The sequence below is a fragment of the Mustelus asterias genome, chromosome 1, assembly GCF_964213995.1.
Source record: "Mustelus asterias chromosome 1, sMusAst1.hap1.1, whole genome shotgun sequence".
Classification (NCBI taxonomy): domain Eukaryota; kingdom Metazoa; phylum Chordata; class Chondrichthyes; order Carcharhiniformes; family Triakidae; genus Mustelus; species Mustelus asterias.
The window spans coordinates 197785848-197804774 of NC_135801.1; the positions used below are offsets into that span (position 1 = coordinate 197785848).

Sequence of the window (18927 nt, forward strand, 5' to 3'; positions counted from 1 at the left end):
CTACAGTTGTCGGGGAACAAATGAATTGCTTTTTACAAGCTGGGGGTCCAGTTCATGAAGTTAAGGACAATAGTCTGGATAGCCACGTATACTTGGGAAGCCTTATGGATCCTAGGAACAATGACAATTCCTGTAAGATCCTGCCACCAGTCAGCTCAACTGCCACTAATAGTAGTGGGGGCCGGGGGCAGCAAGGACCTGGTCCAATGGGCTGAGATTGGCTTTGCCAAATTAGATTAAATTGGCTGAAATATTAAAATTAATGAAGGAGCTTTCATGAAGAAAATACCAGGTGTTCCAAGACTAGTTCAGCAAGATAAAGGATCTAAAAGGAAAATGATACGTGGATGCTGAGCCCATTCCCAAGTTTTACAGAGCCAGACCTGTACCCTATGCCTTTCAGGAGAAGGTTTAGTCTGAGCTCTTGCAGCTGGAAGAATTAGGCATCATCAAGCCTGTACAGTTTTCAGAGTGGGCAACTCCCATCGTGCCAGTGGTTAAACCAGATAGAACCATTTGAAGATGTGAGGACTACAAACCAACCGTGAATCAGGCAGAAAAACTGGACCAATACCCAATACTAAGAACTGAAGATTTGTACAGTAAATTAGCAGGAGGTTTAACTTACACTAAACCTGATATGAGCCATGCGTACCAACAATTGGAATTAGACAAGGCATCTGGAGAAGCCACAAAGGCTTATCCCAGTTTACCTGGCTACCCTTCAGAGTCTTATTGGCATATGCAATTTTCCAGCGCACGATGGAAACCTTATTACAGGACCTACCAAAGGTGGTTGCCTATCTGGATGATGTACTTATTACAGGAGCATCAAAAGAGGAGCACATAATAAACCTCGAAGTTTTGAAATGATTTATGAAGGCTTGAGTGAGGCTAAAAAGGGAGAAATGTACATTAAAGGTTCATGAAGTGAAGTTGGAGTTCAGAGTAGACGTCCAAAGGCTGCATCCTATGGAGGAGAAGTTAAAAGTTATTAAAGGAGCATCAGCCTCCAAAAAAGTGTGAGAATTGAAACCTCCTTTAGGAATTGTGAACAATATTTCCTAATCTTTCTACAATGTTGGTACCCCTACACACATAAACATCTTGTAGAAAGGCCTATTGCCTGCACCTCAAGAAGCACCAGAGGTTGCATTGGAGTGAGCACTTGAAGCCTTTGAACAGGTTAAACTAGCTTTACACTCATCCAGTCTCTTACTTCATTTTGACCTCTCAAAAGAAATCATTGTTACCTCCTCTACCCACAATACAGTCACAGACGCACCTCATTACGGAATCAGAGCAGTTTTATCATAAAAGGTGGAAGATGGTGTAGAAAGGCCTATTGCCTGCACCTCAAGGGCTCTATCTGACTGATGCTGAGAAAGCTTACTGTCCAGTCGAAAAAGAGGGACCAGCTGACATCGTTGATTGAAGAAGTTCCATCAAGATGTTTATGGACAGCACTTCATTGCAGTTACTGACTACAAACACCTTATAGGCTTATTTAGGGAAGATAAGGACATTCCTCCCATAGCTTCAGCTCGGTTTCAAAGCTGGACTCAATTGTTGGCAGCCTACAAGTATACTTTACAGCATAGGCTGGGCACTCGCAAAGCAAATGCAGATGCTTTAAGCCACCTTCCCCTACTGGAAAGTATACTGCCTCCACCACAAGAAATTGTTCTTGCTCAATACATTGCCCGTGACCGCGTGACATGTCAAGTTTTGGACCTAGAGCATATTATCTAGAGTTAAGTATATAATCCTTCACGGCTGGCATTATGATAACAGGTCTGAGCAATTAAGACCCTTTCAGATAAGAAAAGGTAAGTTAAGTTGTGAAGATGGTATAGTATGTGGGATCAAAGGTTGTTGTTCCCACTCTCGCTAGAAAGTTAGTATTACAAGTGTTATGAAGCAGAGATGGATGAACCCTCTGAGAACTAACACCTAACCACTCAAAGAGGAGTACCTCGCCTCATCATCTGTAATGAAATACTCTGTTTTTCAGCAACTTTTAGTGGTTAAATCAAAATAACTCCCTGACACTCTAAAGTCAACAAGTAACAATTTATTTATCTAACTAACAGTGAACAGGTTAACTAAACTATTAACAACCCGAATAAAACATGATTCTAATGGCATGCTGCTTCGATAAATACAATTCCCACTTATTAACAAAAAGTAGAATTTTATTCACTCTCGAAATTACAACCAGGTTTGGCATCTTCCGGAATATTCTGGGCTTTCACTGTTGATTCTTCTGTCTGGAACTTCTGTCTTCTTTGGTACCTTCATTATCGAGATGAGGCTGTTACTCTGGTAAATGATGTGGAGATGCCGGCGTTGGACTGGGGTAAACACAGTAAGAAGTTTAACAACACCAGGTTAAAGTCCAACAGGTTTATTTGGTAGCAAAAGCCACACAAGCTTTCGAGGCTCTGAGCCCCTTCTTCAGGTGAGTGGGAATTCTGTTCACAAACAGAACTTATAAGACACAGACTCAATTTACATGAATAATGGTTGGAATGCGAATACTTACAACTAATCCAGTCTTTAAGAAACAAAACAATGGGAGTGGAGAGAGCATCAAGACAGGCTAAAAAGATGTGTATTGTCTCCAGACAAGACAGCCAGTGAAACTCTGCAGGTCCACGCAACTGTGGGAGTTACAAATAGTGTGACATAAATTCTGATTCTAGGATCGCATGATAAAGACTCAGGAGGAAAAAAGCAGAAATATTTATGTGAAATAGTGTGACATAAACCCAATATCCCGGTTGAGGCCGTCCTTGTGTGTGCGGAACCTGGCTATCAGTTTCTGCTCCGCGACTCTGCGCTGTCGTGTGTCGCGAAGGCCGCCTTGGAGAACGCTTACCCGAATATCAGAGGCCGAATGCCCGTGACCGCTGAAGTGCTCCCCAACAGGAAGAGAACAGTCTTGCCTGGTGATTGTCGAGCGGTGTTCATTCATCCGTTGTCGCAGCGTCTGCATAGTTTCCCCAATGTACCATGCCTCGGGACATCCTTTCTTGCAGCGTATCAGGTAGACAACGTTGGCCGAGTTGCAAGAGTATGTACCGTGTACCTGGTGGATGGTGTTCTCACGTGAGATGATGGCATCTGTGTCGATGATCCGGCACGTCTTGCAGAGGTTGCTGTGGCAGGGTTGTGTGGTGTCTTGGTCACTGTTCTCCTGAAGGCTGGGTAGTTTGCTGCGGACAATGGTCTGTTTGAGGTTGTGCGGTTGTTTGAAGGCAAGAAGTGGGGGTGTGGGGATGGCCTTGGCGAGATGTTCGTCTTCATCAATGACATGTTGAAGGCTCCGGAGGAGATGCCGTAGCTTCTCCGCTCCGGGGAAGTACTGGACAACGAAGGGTACTCTGTCCACTGTGTCCCGTGTTTGTCTTCTGAGGAGGTCGGTGCGGTTTTTCGCTGTGGCGCGTTGGAACTGTTGATCAATGAGTCTAGCGCCATATCCTGTTCTTATGAGGGCATCTTTCAGCGTCTGGAGGTGTCTGTTGCGATCCTCCTCATCCGAGCAGATCCTGTGTATACGGAGGGCCTGTCCGTAGGGGATGGCTTCTTTAACGTGTTTAGGGTGGAAGCTGGAGAAGTGGAGCATCGTGAGGTTATCCGTGGGCTTGCGGTACAGTGAGGTGCTGAGGTGACCGTCCTTAATGGAGATGCGCGTGTCCAAGAATGCAACCGATTCCGGAGAGTAGTCTATGGTGAGCCTGATGGTGGGATGGAACTTGTTGATGTCATCATAGAGCTGTTTCAGTGATTGTTCACCATGAGTCCAAAGGAAGAAAATGTCATCGATGTATCTAGTGTATAGCACCGGTTGAAGGTCCCGTGCGGTGAAGAAGTCTTGTTCGAACCTGTGCATGAAGATGTTGGCATATTGAGGTGCAAATTTGGTCCCCATGGCTGTTCCGTGTGTCTGGATGAAGAACTGGTTGTTGAAGGTGAAGATATTGTGGTCCAGGATGAAGCGGATGAGATGTAAAATTGCATCTGGAAACTGGCAGTTGTTGGCGCTGAGCACTGAGGCCGTTGCAGCAATGCCATCGTCATGGGGGATGCTGGTGTAGAGTGCTGAGACATCCATTGTGACGAGGAGCGCTCCTGGTTCAACTGCTCCATGTGTGCCGAGTTTCTGTAGGAAGTCCGTCGTGTCGCGACAAAAGCTGGGGGTTCTTTGTACAATGGGTTTCAGGATGCCCTCGACATAGCCGGAGAGGTTCTCGCCAAGGCCATCCCCACACCCCCACTTCTTGCCTTCAAACAACCGCACAACCTCAAACAGACCATTGTCCGCAGCAAACTACCCAGCCTTCAGGAGAACAGTGACCAAGACACCACACAACCCTGCCACAGCAACCTCTGCAAGACGTGCCGGATCATCGACACAGATGCCATCATCTCACGTGAGAACACCATCCACCAGGTACACGGTACATACTCTTGCAACTCGGCCAACGTTGTCTACCTGATACGCTGCAAGAAAGGATGTCCCGAGGCATGGTACATTGGGGAAACTATGCAGACGCTGCGACAACGGATGAATGAACACCGCTCGACAATCACCAGGCAAGACTGTTCTCTTCCTGTTGGGGAGCACTTCAGCGGTCACGGGCATTCGGCCTCTGATATTCGGGTAAGCGTTCTCCAAGGCGGCCTTCGCGACACACGACAGCGCAGAGTCGCGGAGCAGAAACTGATAGCCAGGTTCCGCACACACAAGGACGGCCTCAACCGGGATATTGGGTTTATGTCACACTATTTCACATAAATATTTCTGCTTTTTTCCTCCTGAGTCTTTATCATGCGATCCTAGAATCAGAATTTATGTCACACTATTTGTAACTCCCACAGTTGCGTGGACCTGCAGAGTTTCACTGGCTGTCTTGTCTGGAGACAATACACATCTTTTTAGCCTGTCTTGATGCTCTCTCCACTCCCATTGTTTTGTTTCTTAAAGACTGGATTAGTTGTAAGTATTCGCATTCCAACCATTATTCATGTAAATTGAGTCTGTGTCTTATAAGTTCTGTTTGTGAACAGAATTCCCACTCACCTGAAGAAGGGGCTCAGAGCCTCGAAAGCTTGTGTGGCTTTTGCTACCAAATAAACCTGTTGGACTTTAACCTGGTGTTGTTAAACTTCTTACTCTGGTAAATGGCAGTTGCTCACTGCTTATTGTCCCACTGCCTGTTGTTTTATACCTGTGATGACACGTCAACACCCCCTACAATATGATTGGTCCCCGGTTGCCAAAACCATCAAATTTAAATCTAATAGGTTGCTGGTATCCAAGTGCCTGATTTATACTGATTGGCTGAATTCAAAAGCCTGTTTGTTGTCTTGACAACACTGCTGCCTGGCCTTCGATCCAAATGTTCCAATCGGTGGCCTCATATGCACCTGAGAATTTTTTAGAGAAAAAACACCACCTTCTAACAGACAATTTTACAAACACCAACTTTGCAACACAAGAGTTACATTGTGCCTGCCCATCCTGGGATGACAAAGGTGAAGATGCTTGCATGCAGTTAGTTATGTGAGGTGGCCTGGGATAGATACCAACATCGAGAATTTGTTCAAACAATATGACCAATGTCACCTGCAGCCCTCATGCACCCTTGGGAGTGGCCAGGTCACCCTTGAGTGCAGCCACATGTGGGTTTTGCAGGCCCTCTCATGGGCACCATAAGAACATAAGAACATAAGAAATAGGAGCAGGAGTAGGCCATCTAGCCCCTCGAGCCTGCCCCGCCATTCAATAAGATCATGGCTGATCTGACGTGGATCAGTACCACTTAACCGCCTGATCCCCATAACCCTTAATTCCCTTACCGATCAGGAATCCTTCCATCCGCGCTTTAAACATATTCAGCGAGGTAGCCTCCACCACCTCAGTGGGCAGAGAATTCCAGAGATTCACCACCCTCTGGGAGAAGAAGTTCCTCCTCAACTCTGTCTTAAACCGACCCCCCTTTATTTTGAGGCTGTGTCCTCTAGTTTTATCTTCCTTACTAAGTGGAAAGAATCTCTCCGCCTCCACCCTATCCAGCCCCCGCATTATCTTATAAGTCTCCATAAGATCCCCCCTCATCCTTCTAAACTCCAACGAGTACAAACCCAATCTCCTCAGCCTCTCCTCATAATCCAAACCCCTCATCTCCGGTATCAACCTGGTGAACCTTCTCTGCACTCCCTCCAATGCCAATATATCCTTCCTCATATAAGGGGACCAATACTGCACACAGTATTCCAGCTGCGGCCTCACCAATGCCCTGTACAGGTGCATCAAGACATCCCTGCTTTTATATTCTATCCCCTTCGCAATATAGGCCAACATCCCATTTGCCTTCTTGATCACCTGTTGTACCTGCAGACTGGGCTTTTGCGTCTCATGCACAAGGACCCCCAGGTCCCTTTGCACGGTAGCACGTTTTAATTTGTTTCCATTGAGATAATAATCCCATTTGTTATTATTTCCTCCAAAGTGTATAACCTCGCATTTCTCAACGTTATACTCCATTTGCCATATCCTCGCCCACTCACTCAGCCTGTCCAAATCTCTCTGCAGATCTTCTCCGTCCTCCACACGATTCACTTTTCCACTTATCTTTGTGTCGTCTGCAAACTTCGTTACCCTACACTCCGTCCCCTCCTCCAGATCATCTATATAAATGGTAAACAGTTGCGGCCCGAGTACCGATCCCTGCGGCACGCCACTAGTTACCTTCCTCCAACCGGAAAAACACCCATTTATTCCGACTCTTTGCTTCCTGTCGGATAGCCAGTCCCCAATCCACTTTAACACACTACCCCCAACTCCGTGTGCCCTAATCTTCTTCAGCAGCCTTTTATGGGGCACCTTATCAAACGCCTTTTGGAAATCCAAAAACACCGCATCCACCGGTTCTCCTCCATCAACCGCCCTAGTCACATCTTCATAAAAATCCAACATGTTCGTCAAGCACGACTTTCCCCTCATGAATCCATGCTGCGTCTGATTGATCGAACCATTTCTATCCAGATGCCCTGCTATCTCCTCTTTAATAATGGATTCCAGCATTTTCCCTACTACAGACGTTAAGCTGACCGGCCTATAGTTACCCGCCTTTTGTCTCCTTCCTTTTTTAAACAGCGGTGTAACATTAGCCGTTTTCCAATCAACCGGCACTACCCCAGAATGCAACGAGTTTTGATAAATAATCACTAACGCATCCACTATTACCTCTGACATTTCTTTCAATACCCTGGGATGCATTCCATCCGGACGCGGGGACTTATCCACCTTCAGTCCCATTAGTCTACCCAGCACTGCCTCTCTGGTAACATTAATTGTATTAAGTATTTCTCCTGCTGCCAACCCTCTATCGTTAATATTTGGCAAACTATTTGTGTCCTCCACCGTGAAGACCGACACAAAAAACTTATTTAAAGACTCAGCCATATCCTCATTTCCCACTATTAACTCCCCCCTCTCGTCCTCCAAGGGAGGACTCTAGCCACTCTATTCCTTTTTATATATTTATAAAAACTTTTACTATCATTTTTTATATTAATTGCTAGCCTAGCTTCATAGTCTATCCTTCCTTTCTTTATCGCTTTCTTAGTCTCTCTTTGTTGTTTCTTAAATTTTTCCCAATCACTTGTTTCTCCACTATTTTTGGCCACTCTGTACGCAGCTGTTTTTATTTTAATACTCTCCTTTATTTCCTTCGTTATCCACGGCTGGTTCTCCCTTTTCTTACAATCCTTGTTTTTTGCCGGAATATATTTTTGCTGAGAACTGAAAAGGATCTCCTTAAAAATCCTCCACTGTTCCTCAGCTATCCTACCTGCCAGCCTGCTCTCCCAGTCTACCTTAGCCAATTCATCCCTCATCCTATCATATTTCCCTCTGTTCAAACAGAGGACACTGGTTTGGGACCAAACTTTCTCCTCTTCCATCTGAATCAGAAATTCGACCATATTGTGGTCACTAGACCCAAGAGGGTCCTTCACAATAAGATCCTTAATTCTACCTACCTCGTTACACAATACTAGATCCAAAATAGCTCGTTCCCTCGGCGGTTCCGTAACATGCTGTTCAAGGAAACTATCCCGACAGCATTCTAAGAACTCTTCCTCCATTCCACCCTTACCGACTTGAGTCTGCCAGTCAATGTGCATGTTGAAGTCCCCCATGATTATTGCTAGTGAACAGGAACCATGTTCCTGTTCACTATAGATGCACATTCCATATGATTGGACGCACAAGATGAAGTCCATGACTTTGTCAGCAATGGTAGAAAAATTGCCGACAGACATCGGCTACCTACATATACCATGTTGCCCACCTCAACTGTACCTTTGAGTCATGATGCTGCTTCTGTGGGTGGGCTCTCGGGGTCATGTAACCCAGTTGGCCAATTGGGTCAGAGTGCGCAGCTCCAGGGACTGAGTGTGGGGTTTCCCTGTTTGCTGGGAGTCTTGAATCATGGAGTACGACTTCCTTTTCATCATTCTCTGTCAAAAGTTATTTATCTCAATCAACTATTTATTCATCAATCTATTTGGTGGATGTTTGTCACTAATGATATGACAAAACCTCCCATCATTTTATAATCACCTGGAAAGGAATAATTTGATTAGGGATAGTCAGCACGGTTTTGTGAAGGGTCGGTCGTGCCTCACAAACCTTATTGAGTTCTTTGAGAAGGTGACCAAAGAGGTGGATGAGGGTAAAGCGGTTGATGTGGTGTATATGGATTTCAGCAAAGCGTTTGATAAGGTTCCCCATGGTATGCTTTTGCAGAAAATACGGACACATGGGATTGAGGGTGATTTAGTGGTTTGGATCAGGAATTGGCGAGCTGTAAGAAAACAGAGGGTGGTGGTTGATGGGAAATATTTATCCTGGAGTTCAGTTACTAGTGGTGTACCGCAAGGATCTGTTTTGGGGCCACTGCTGTTTGTCATTTTTATTAATGACCTGGATGAGGGCATGGAAGGATGGATTAGTAAATTTGCGGATGACCCTAGTCAGTGGAGTTGTAGACAGTGCGGAGGGAAGTGGCAGGTTACAGAGGGACCTAGATAAGCTGCAGAGCTGGGCTGAGAGGTGGCAAATGGAGTTTAATGCGGAAAAGTGTGAGGTGATTCACTTTGGAAGGAGTAACAGGAATACAGAGTACTGGGCTAATGGTACTTGGTAGTGTGGATGAACAGAGGGATCTGGGTGTCCATGTGCATAGATCCCTGAAAGTTGGCACCCAGGTTGATAGGGTTGTTAAGAAGGCGTACGGTGTGTTAGCTTTTATTGGTAGGGGGATTGAGTTTCGGAGCCAGGAGGTCATGCTGCAACTGTACAAAACTCTGGTGCGGCCGCATTTGGAGTATTGCGTACAGTTCTGGTCGCCGTATTATAGGAAAGATGTGGAAGCGTTGGAAAGGGTGCAGAGGAGATTTGCCAGAATGTTGCCTGGTATGGTGGGAAAATCGTATGAGGAAAGGCTGAGGGGCTTGAAGTTGTTTTCGTTGGAGAGAAGAAGGTTAAGAGGTGACTTAATAGAGGCATACAAGATGATCAGAGGATTAGATAGGGTGGATAGTGAGAGCCTTTTTCCTCGGATGGTGTTGGCGAGCACGAGGGGGACATAGCTTTAAATTGAGGGGTGAGAGATATAGGACAGATGTTAGAGGTAGGTTCTTTACTCCGAGAGTAGTAAGGACGTGGAATGCCCTGCCTGCAGCAGTAGTGGACTCGCCAACATTAAGAGCATTCAAATGGTTATTGGATAAACATATGGATGATATTGGAATAGTGTAGATTAGAGGGGCTTTAGATTGGTTTCACTGGTCGGCGCAACATCGAGGGCCGAAGGGCCTGTACTGCGCTGTAATGTTCTATGTTCTATCTCTATCTGGACACCTCTCAGCCGTCAATCCTCAAGAAAAAAAAAGGCACCTAGCCTGTGAACCATTCCCTGTTATGTACGGCTAAATATTCCTGGTGTCAACATTGTAACACGTGTCTACAAACCCTCCAGTCCCTCTGTATCCTTTTCAAAATATTTGACCCCCTGGATTTGAACTGGAGGCCGAAATCTATCAAGGAGTCATCATGATTCAGACTGAACTGCCTGCAAGCATAAGGGAAGCAGCTTGAATGGAAACTTCCAAAAGGCAATTTGATATGGAAAGGATAAAGAGCAGCTGGAGCAGGGATAATCACTGCATTATACAGCAGGCACACGATAGACTGAGTGGCCTCATTATGAGGGGTGTCCTTTCATCATTTGCAATCATTTGGAATGATGGGCCAGGTGATGTTGCTGGGAGGGATGGAGATATTTTGATCACCTGATTCAAAACCAATCATTTTGTTTCCCTTCAGAGGCGGAAATTGGGGAATACTGATGCCGGTGTTCGGCAGGAAGCAATTCGAATTACAAATTTGATGGACAGTGTGAGTATTGACATGGAGGTCAAATTGTTACTTCATCTCCCGCTGTAGGCTGTGCGTTCAGCTCCCGCTCTGCCTCTCTCTCTCTCTCCAGTGTGCACTCTCTTTCCCTATCCTACTCTGTGCTCTCTCTCTCTCCAGTGTGCACTCTCTTTCCCTATCCTACTCTGTGCTCTCTCTCTCTCTCTCCAGTGTGCACTCTCTCCCTAGTCTGCTCTGTGCTCTCTCTCTCTCCAGTGTGCACTCTCTTTTCCTATCCTACTCTGTGCTCTCTCTCTCTCTCTCCAGTGTGCACTCTCTCCCTAGTCTGCTCTGTGCTCTCTCTCTCTCCAGTGTGCACTCTCTTTTCCTATCCTACTCTGTGCTCTCTCTCTCTCTCTCCAGTGTGCACTCTCTCCCTAGTCTGCTCTGTGCTTTCTCTCTCTCTCTCTCCAGTGTACATTATCTTTCTCGATTCCAATCTTTGCTCTGTCTCTCCTGTGTACACTCCCTTTACCTATCCTGCTCTGTGCTCTCTCTCCCATGTACACTCTCTTTCTCTCTCTCCTGATTTGTTCTCTCTCTAGTGTACACTCTCTTTCCCTATCCTACTCTGTGCTCTCTCATAGAACATTTTCAGAGAATCGCTACAGTGCAGAAGGAGGCCATTTTGCCCATTGTTTCTGCACCGACCACAATCCCACCCAGGCCCTATTCCCGTAACCCCACACATTCACGCTGCTAATCTCCCTGACACTAGGGTCAATTTAGCACGGCCAATATACCTAACCCGCACATCTTTGGACTGTGGGAGGAAACCGGAGCACCCAGAGGAAACCCACGCAGACATGAGGAGAACGTGCAAACTCCGCACAGACAGTGACCCGAGGCCAGAATTGAACCTGGGTCCCTGGAGCCGTGAGGCAGCAGTGTTAACCCCTGTGCCGCCCCTGTGCCACCGTGCCGCCCCTGTGCCACCGTGCTGCCCCTGTGCCACCGTGCCGCCCCGTGCTCTCGCCCGTGCACTCTCTTCCCTCTTCAACTCTGTGCTCCCTCTCCTGGTTAAACACTCTCGGGTGATTTAAAGGTGATTTGATTTATTATTGTCACATGTATTAACATACAGTATAAAGTATTGTTTCTTGCACACTATACAGACAAAGCATACCGTTCATAGAGAAGGAAATGAGAGAGTGCAGAATATAGTGTTACAGTCATAGCGAGGGGTGCAGAGAAAGATCAACTTAATGCGAGGTAGGTCCATTCAAAAGTCTGACAGCAGCAGGGAAGAAGCTGTTCTTGAGTTGGTTGGTACGTGACCTCAGACTTTTGTATCTTTTTCCCAACAGAAGAAGGTAGAAGAGAGAATGTCCGGGGTATTTGGGGTCCTTAATTATGCTGGCAGCTTTGCCGAGGCAGCGGGAAGTGTAGACAGAGTCAATGGATGGGAGGCTGGTTTGCATGATGGATTGGGCTACATTCACGACCTTTTGTCGTTTCTTGCGGTCTTGGGCAGGGCAGGAGCCATACCGAGCTGTGATACAACCAGAAGGAATGCTTTCTATGGTGCATCTGTAAAAGTTGGTGAGAGTCGTAGCTGACATGCCAAATTTCCTTAGTCTTCTGAGAAAGTAGAGGCATTGGTGGGCTTTCTTAATTATAGTGTCGCCATGGGGGGACCAGGACAGGTTGTTGGTGATCTGGACACCTAAAAACTTGAAGCTCGCCACCCTTTTCTACGCTCTCTCTCTCCCCTGTACACACTCTTCCCCTATCCTGTTCTGTGCTCTCTCTCCCGTGTACACTCACTTTCCCTCTCCTACTCTATGCTCCCTCTCTCTCCTGTGTACACTCTCTTTCTCTATCCTGCTCTGTGCCCACTCTCTCTTTCCCATGTACACTCTCTCTATCCCGTTCTGTGCTACAGAACGTGTACACTCACATACCCTATCGCACTGTGGTCTCTCTCTCCCGTGTACACTCACTTTCCCTAACCTGCTCTGAAATCTTTCTCTCTCTCTCTCTCTCTCTCCCATGTACACTCTCTCCCTATCTTTCTCTGTGCTGTCTCACTTTCTCTCTCTCCCGTGTACACTCTCTTTCCCTATCCTGCTCTCTCTCTCTCTTGTGTACACTCTTTTTTTTTCTATCCCGCTCTATGCTCTCTCTCTGTTCCGTGAACACTCTTTCCCTATCCTGCTCTGTGCTCTTTCCCTGTTCTGTGTACACTCTCTTTCCCTATCCTCCTCTGTGTTCTCTCTCTCTCTTTCTCGCTCTCTCTCTGTCCCGTGTACACCCTCTTTCCCTATCCTGCTCTGTGCTTTCTCGCTTTCTCTCTCTCTAATGTATACTCTCTTTCCCTATCCTGCTCCCTGCTCTCTGTCTCTCCCGTGTACACTCTCTCCCCTGTCCCTCTCTGTGCTCTCTTTCCCGTGTACACCCGCACTCCCCTGACTGGTCACGCTCACACCCGCACTCCCCTGACTGGCCGCACTCACTGCACCCGCACTCCCCTGACTGGCCGCACTCACTGCACCCGCACTCTCCTGACTGGCCGCACTCACTGCACCCGCACTCCCCTGACTGGCCGCACTCACTGCTCCCGCACTCCCCTGACTGGCCGCACTCACTGCACCCGCACTCCCCTGACTGGCCGCACTCACTGCACCCGCACTCCCCTGACTGGCCGGACTCACTGCACCCGCACTCCCCTGACTGACCGCACTCACTGCACCCGCACTCCCCTGACTGGCCACACTCACTGCACCCGCACTCCCCTGACTGGCCGGACTCACTGCACCCGCACTCCCCTGACTGGCCGCACTCACTGCCCCCACACTCCCCTGACTGGTCACGCTCACACCCGCACTCCCCTGACTGGCCGCACTCACTGCCCCCGCACTCCCCTGACTGGCCGCACTCACTGCCCCCGCACTCCCCTGACTGGCCGCACTCACTGCACCCGCACTCCCCTGACTGGCCGCACTCACTGCACCCGCACTCCCCTGATTGGCCGCACTCACTGCACCCGCACTCCCCTGACTGGCCGCACTCACTGCACCCGCACTCCCCTGACTGGCCGCACTCACTGCACCCGCACTCCCCTGACTGACCACACTCACTGCACCCGCACTCCCCTGACTGGCTGGACTCACTGCACCCGCACTCCCCTGACTGGCCACACTCACTGCCCCCGCACTCCCCTGACTGACCACACTCACTGCACCCGCACTCCCCTGACTGGCTGGACTCACTGCACCCGCACTCCCCTGACTGGCCGCACTCACTGCACCCGCACTCCCCTGACTGGTCACGCTCACACCCGCACTCCCCTGACTGACCACACTCACTGCCCCCGCACTCCCCTGACTGGCCGCACTCACTGCACCCGCACTCCCCTGACTGGCCGCACTCACTGCACCCGCACTCCCCTGACTGGCCACACTCACTGCCCCCGCACTCCCCTGACTGACCGCACTCACTGCACCCGCACTCCCCTGACTGGCCGCACTCACTGCACCCGCACTCCCCTGACTGGCCGCACTCACTGCACCCTCACTCCCCTGACTGGCCGCACTCACTGCACCCGCACTCCCCTGACTGGTCACGCTCACACCCGCACTCCCCTGACTGGCCGCACTCACTGCACCCGCACTCCCCTGACTGGCCGCACTCACTGCACCCGCACTCCCCTGACTGGCCGCACTCACTGCCCCCGCACTCCCCTGACGAGCCAGAGCTGTGTATAACCTGCAGGAATGGACAAACAGCCAGTCACGCCACAAAGATGGCTGCTCGGAAAGCAGCTCCCAGATTTTCGGAGGCAGACCAGGAGCACCTGCTGGGTGCTGTGGAGGAGAAGCATCAGCGGATCTTCCCCGGCCACGGCCCTCACCCAAGGGGTGCATCTGCCACGGCATTGTGGGAGGAGGTGGCAGAAGTGGTAATGCCAGGAGCCTGGCACAGTGCTCTGGCAGACAGTGCCGCAAAAAAATGTACGACCCTTCTGCGAGCAGCAAGGGTGAGTGAGTATCCCTCTTGGAACCTCTCACATTCTTGGCACGGATCCCAAACCCTGCTTAGACACCTGAAGGCCATGCAACAAGTGACCCTTCCCCCAGGAACAGAATGTAACCCCTTCCCCTCACCCCTTCAATGCTGACCGCTTTCCCCAAAACTGCCAGCACAACGCCCGAGACACAGGCATGCATTGTACACCATGCACTGCAATATGTTAATGCTTGCTAGACATCTTATATTCCCCTCGGAAAATAAAATCCACAACGCATGGGAGATTTCATACACTGTTGGTGGTGTGCCTGACCTGTGGCAGCTGACTAGCATGGAGGAGCGTGCCATGGAGCTGGCAGGGGGTGATGGGCCATACCAATTGGTCACCGACAGCCAGGTCGGCGTACAGCATGCATGTGAGCAGAAGCGCACCCTCAACCTTGGTCCTCCTCTCAGTAAGTGCGATGCTGCGTAGAATGTTTTGCCTCCCTCCCCCGAATGTGTGTTCTTTATTACAGCTCTGGACCCAGAGGAACGCAGCCCTTCGGCAGTTGCCACCGCCCCCGCCGCTCTGGAGCAAACTGCCCACGACTCCCTGGATGACACCTCGGAGGGAGGCACTGAGGGATCCTCCGAGCACCACAGAAGCAGCACCGGCATGTACCCCACAACCCACCAACACAGAGACAAGCACCACGGTGGGTACTTTTAGTGTTGCGGCTTCCGGGTCACGGTCTACTGAGCACATCAGAGCCGCTGATGCACAGCCGAGGGCCCGGAGGCCAGGATTCAGCTCTCCCCAAGCCAGCTGCTGGGCCTCTGAGTTTGTTCCTCCCAAGGCTGGTGGAGATGCATCAGGAATTGTGAGGAATTGTGGATGGGTTGTCAGCGACCAGGCTGCGACTGCAAGGCTGTTTAGGGGAGTCAAACAGAGCGCTGTTGCAGGAGGTGGTGCCGACACAGCGTGAGACCCAGGCCAACACTGCAAGGGTGGCGACCGCAGTGGAAAGTCTGGCTCAAGGGTCTGTCCTCATGGGTGACAGGATCCAGGCCATCCTGGAGACACTACGGGCCACGGGTGAGCGTATTTTGGCATCCAAGAGGCACAGCGTTCGATGGCCATGGGTGTCGGGGGCATGTGGGAGACACCGCTGGCCGTGGCTGGGACTCCCGCTGGCACTCTGGAGACACAGCAGGCCATGGCAGTGAGCCTCGACAACTTAGCCCAGCCTCAGAGGGCCACTGCTGAGGGGCTCCAGAGCCTGGCTCGCTCACAGAATGCTGTAGCGGAGGGGCTCCGGAGCTTGGCCCAGTCTCAGAGGGCCAGGGCTGAGGGATCACACTTCATGGGGCAGACGCATCTTGTCCTCCAGGACTGGTGGAGCTAGGTGGTGCTGAGCTTCTGCAGCTCAGTCCAAGCTACCCTGGCATCCCATGGAGTGTCCCTGGGGCCTCTGGGCCACCTCAAGGGAGGAGGAAAGGCTCGGACCCATACCGGGGTCTTCCAACCAACAGAGCCTGGACATCCCGAGACTTTCCGACTGCCCCCTTCCTCACACCGGGGCATCTCAGGGCCAGCGAGGTGAACAGGGAGGCACCAAAAAGTGCCACCCAGGGGATGTCTGCCAAGGGCATCACAGGCAATCGGGCGTGCATCACAGCTGGACACCTCACCTCCAATGTGCATCCTGGGGTAGCACCTGGAAGAAGCAGTCGACCACACAAAGTTAGAAAGTTGCAGTTCACGAGAGGGTACGGGTGAAGGTCAGCATTGGTCACGGTTTGGGAATCATTTATGTTAAGAGCACAATAAACTATTAATTGCACATCATGCTGTGACTAATGTGTCTCTGATCTCTCCCCCCGGCCCCTCCGCCCTCCGCCCCCCAGCTCTGTGTTCTCGACTCCCAAACATAGAGGTGTTGTGTGTTGGGCCTTGCAGACTCAGCCACATGGTTCAGAGTGCCTGCCCTACCTTCCCCAACATCCACTGGACCCTTGGTTCAAGTGCCCCCCCCCACCACCCCTCACATTGGCCTTCCAGCTACCTGGGCCAGGGTGGCAGCGTGCATTCAGAGTACAGTTAGGAGTCAGATTTGAATTGCACCAGGGGGCAGGACCCCAGTGAGCACAACAGCGAGTCGTCATCATCGTTCAGCCTTCAAACAAGACCCGCAACCATTGCCAGTCCAGGCATATTAATAAGGTCGGATGTTTCCGGGGGATAGTGTGGTGGGAAGGAAGATGTGGTGGTTTGGAGGGGAAATAACGGCCCACTTGCTCCTGGGGTGTGGTGGATGTGTGTTGGCTGCAGCCCCCCTCACTGCACAGCACCAGCTCGGTGAAGGGGGCTGCAATCAAGGTGTCCCTCACTGCCCCTCCTTGCCGGTCACCTGCCATCACGGCCCACCGTCTTTCCTCTGGCGTCCACCTCGCCCCCTTCACTGCTCCAGCTTGTCTGCAGCCCCCCCCCCCCCCCCCCCCCCGACCCCCCACCCAGAGCGGTCCAGGCAGGGGAACCACATCTTCAGCAGGCCGATGCACTGCTCAATGATGGACCGGGTGGCTGCATGGCCTTGTTGTAGTGGGTCTCCATCTCAGCCTGGGGCCTCCACACAGGCGTCATCAGATGTGCGCGACAGTCATAGATGGCCAGGCAGGGCAGTTCATTAATTTCAATGTGGGCCGTGCACAGCAGGAGACCCGGGCTCTTGGCTTTGCCTCCATCGCCGGGATCCCGAATGTGCATGGCGCAGTGGATGGCACACACGTTGCCTTGCAGGCCCCACATGCAGGGCCACATCGATCTGTGAATTGGAAGGGATTCCACTCCCTGAACGTCCAAATTGTCTGCGATCATCGGCTCAAGATCATGCAGGTCGATGCACGCCACCCAGGGAGTGTCCGTGACAGCTTTGTGGCAGTCGGACATCCCTGGGCTCTTGAGGACCAGCCCAGGCTGCTGGGATGGCTACTGGGCGACAAGCGTTACCTGCTAAGGTAACCTGGAGGCAAAGCCAAGAGCCCGGGCCTCCTGCTGTGCACGGCCCACATTGAAATTAATGAACTGCCCGGCCCGGGCATACAGGGCAATTGTGACCTGTCGCGCACATCTGTGCACGGAGGCCTGGGAGATCCCAGCTAGGGCCCCACTGGGAGCCTGGAATGATCCAGAGAAATTGAGGTGTGAGAGCACCTCACAAATGTGACACACCGTAGTGTTGGAAAAGCACAGCCGGCAACAGCACATCTCCTCAGAGGGCCTCGAAGGAATTGCGGTGCCTGTACCTCCTGTGCCTTGGCACCCTCCGCCTTCTGGGCATCCTCTCAGGAGCCTGCTCACCCACCACCTGGTCCTCATCGGCCCTCCTTCCTGAGGGACTGGTAGTGGCTGCTCTTGCAGTGGTCTCTCCACGCCCGCCACCTCCTGAGCTGCCGCCTCCTCCTCTGCCCCTGCTGCCACCAACATGGTAAGAGTTTTAACAATACCAGGTTACAGTCCAACAGGTTTATGTGGTAGCAAATGCCATGAGCTAATGGCATTTGCTACCAAATAAACCTGTTGGACTTTAATCTCGTATTGTTAAAACTCTTACTGTGTTTACCCCAGTCCAACGCCGGCATCTCCACATCATGGCCACCAACATGGCAGCTCCAGATCGAGCAAACCGAGATCCATCTGCTCAGTGGAGTTTGGAAAGAGCATAGAATGATGGATTATTATCATTGGTTGCATAGACCCAGCACCACCCCAATCCCTCACTTAGGCCAGCATCCCCTCTTGTGGGTTCTGGCAACATCACACAAACCATGGTGCCATGTGTGGCCCGATTAGGGTTGTGTGAGATTCCCATCATGACAAATGCTGGCACAGACTCTGCAGGTCAGTGTGCACCCCGTGGGCAATGCGCACCCTTGAGCCATTGCTATGTGTGCAACTGCAGCATCTGTTACTGGTCAGTGTCACAGGGCAGAGACAGGCTGAAAATCATCACCAGATGTGTGCCCAGTGACAGCAGATTCCATGCAGTCCATGTCTGGACCTCTGCACCCCGGCCTGGAGCAGCAGCTGCTTCACCTGGTTAGGCTTCAGTCAGCACATGGTGCACTCCTCCCCCACCCCAGAAACCCAGCACTTAGTAGAGTTCCTGACCACATCCCGCAGCAAGACAACGCCGCTGCAAAGAGCAGTCCTCGAAGCTGCTTCCCACAGTGCGTGACAGCGCTGCTTGGAGAGGGGGTGGGGAGGAGCGGGAGCCCTCGAAGCTGCTTCCCACAGTCAGCTTCAGCGCTGCTTGGAGGGGGCATTGGAGCAGGGAGCAGGACTCCCTGATGGAACCTCACCCAGGGAGCTGTGAGGAAATGGAACCCCACCGCCCCCCACAGATGTCACTCGTCAATGGGCCAAAACCTGAATGCAGCAGGAGAAAGACCACCAAGCATCTCCAGGGCCTGCCCGCGCTCCA

General features: G+C 50.9%; 1 protein-coding gene across 1 annotated transcript in view; it reads left to right on the forward strand.

The window, feature by feature from the left end:
* Window positions 1-17465, forward strand: part of LOC144480642 (disintegrin and metalloproteinase domain-containing protein 8-like) — a 122973-nt gene extending 105508 nt beyond the window's left edge. Inside the window, exons 8-9 of the mRNA XM_078200270.1 lie at window positions 10403-10474; window positions 17157-17465. Coding sequence (XP_078056396.1) covers window positions 10403-10474; window positions 17157-17465 — 381 coding nt within the window. The remainder of the gene's footprint in view (window positions 1-10402; window positions 10475-17156) is intronic.
* Window positions 17466-18927: the final 1462 nt, after the last annotated feature.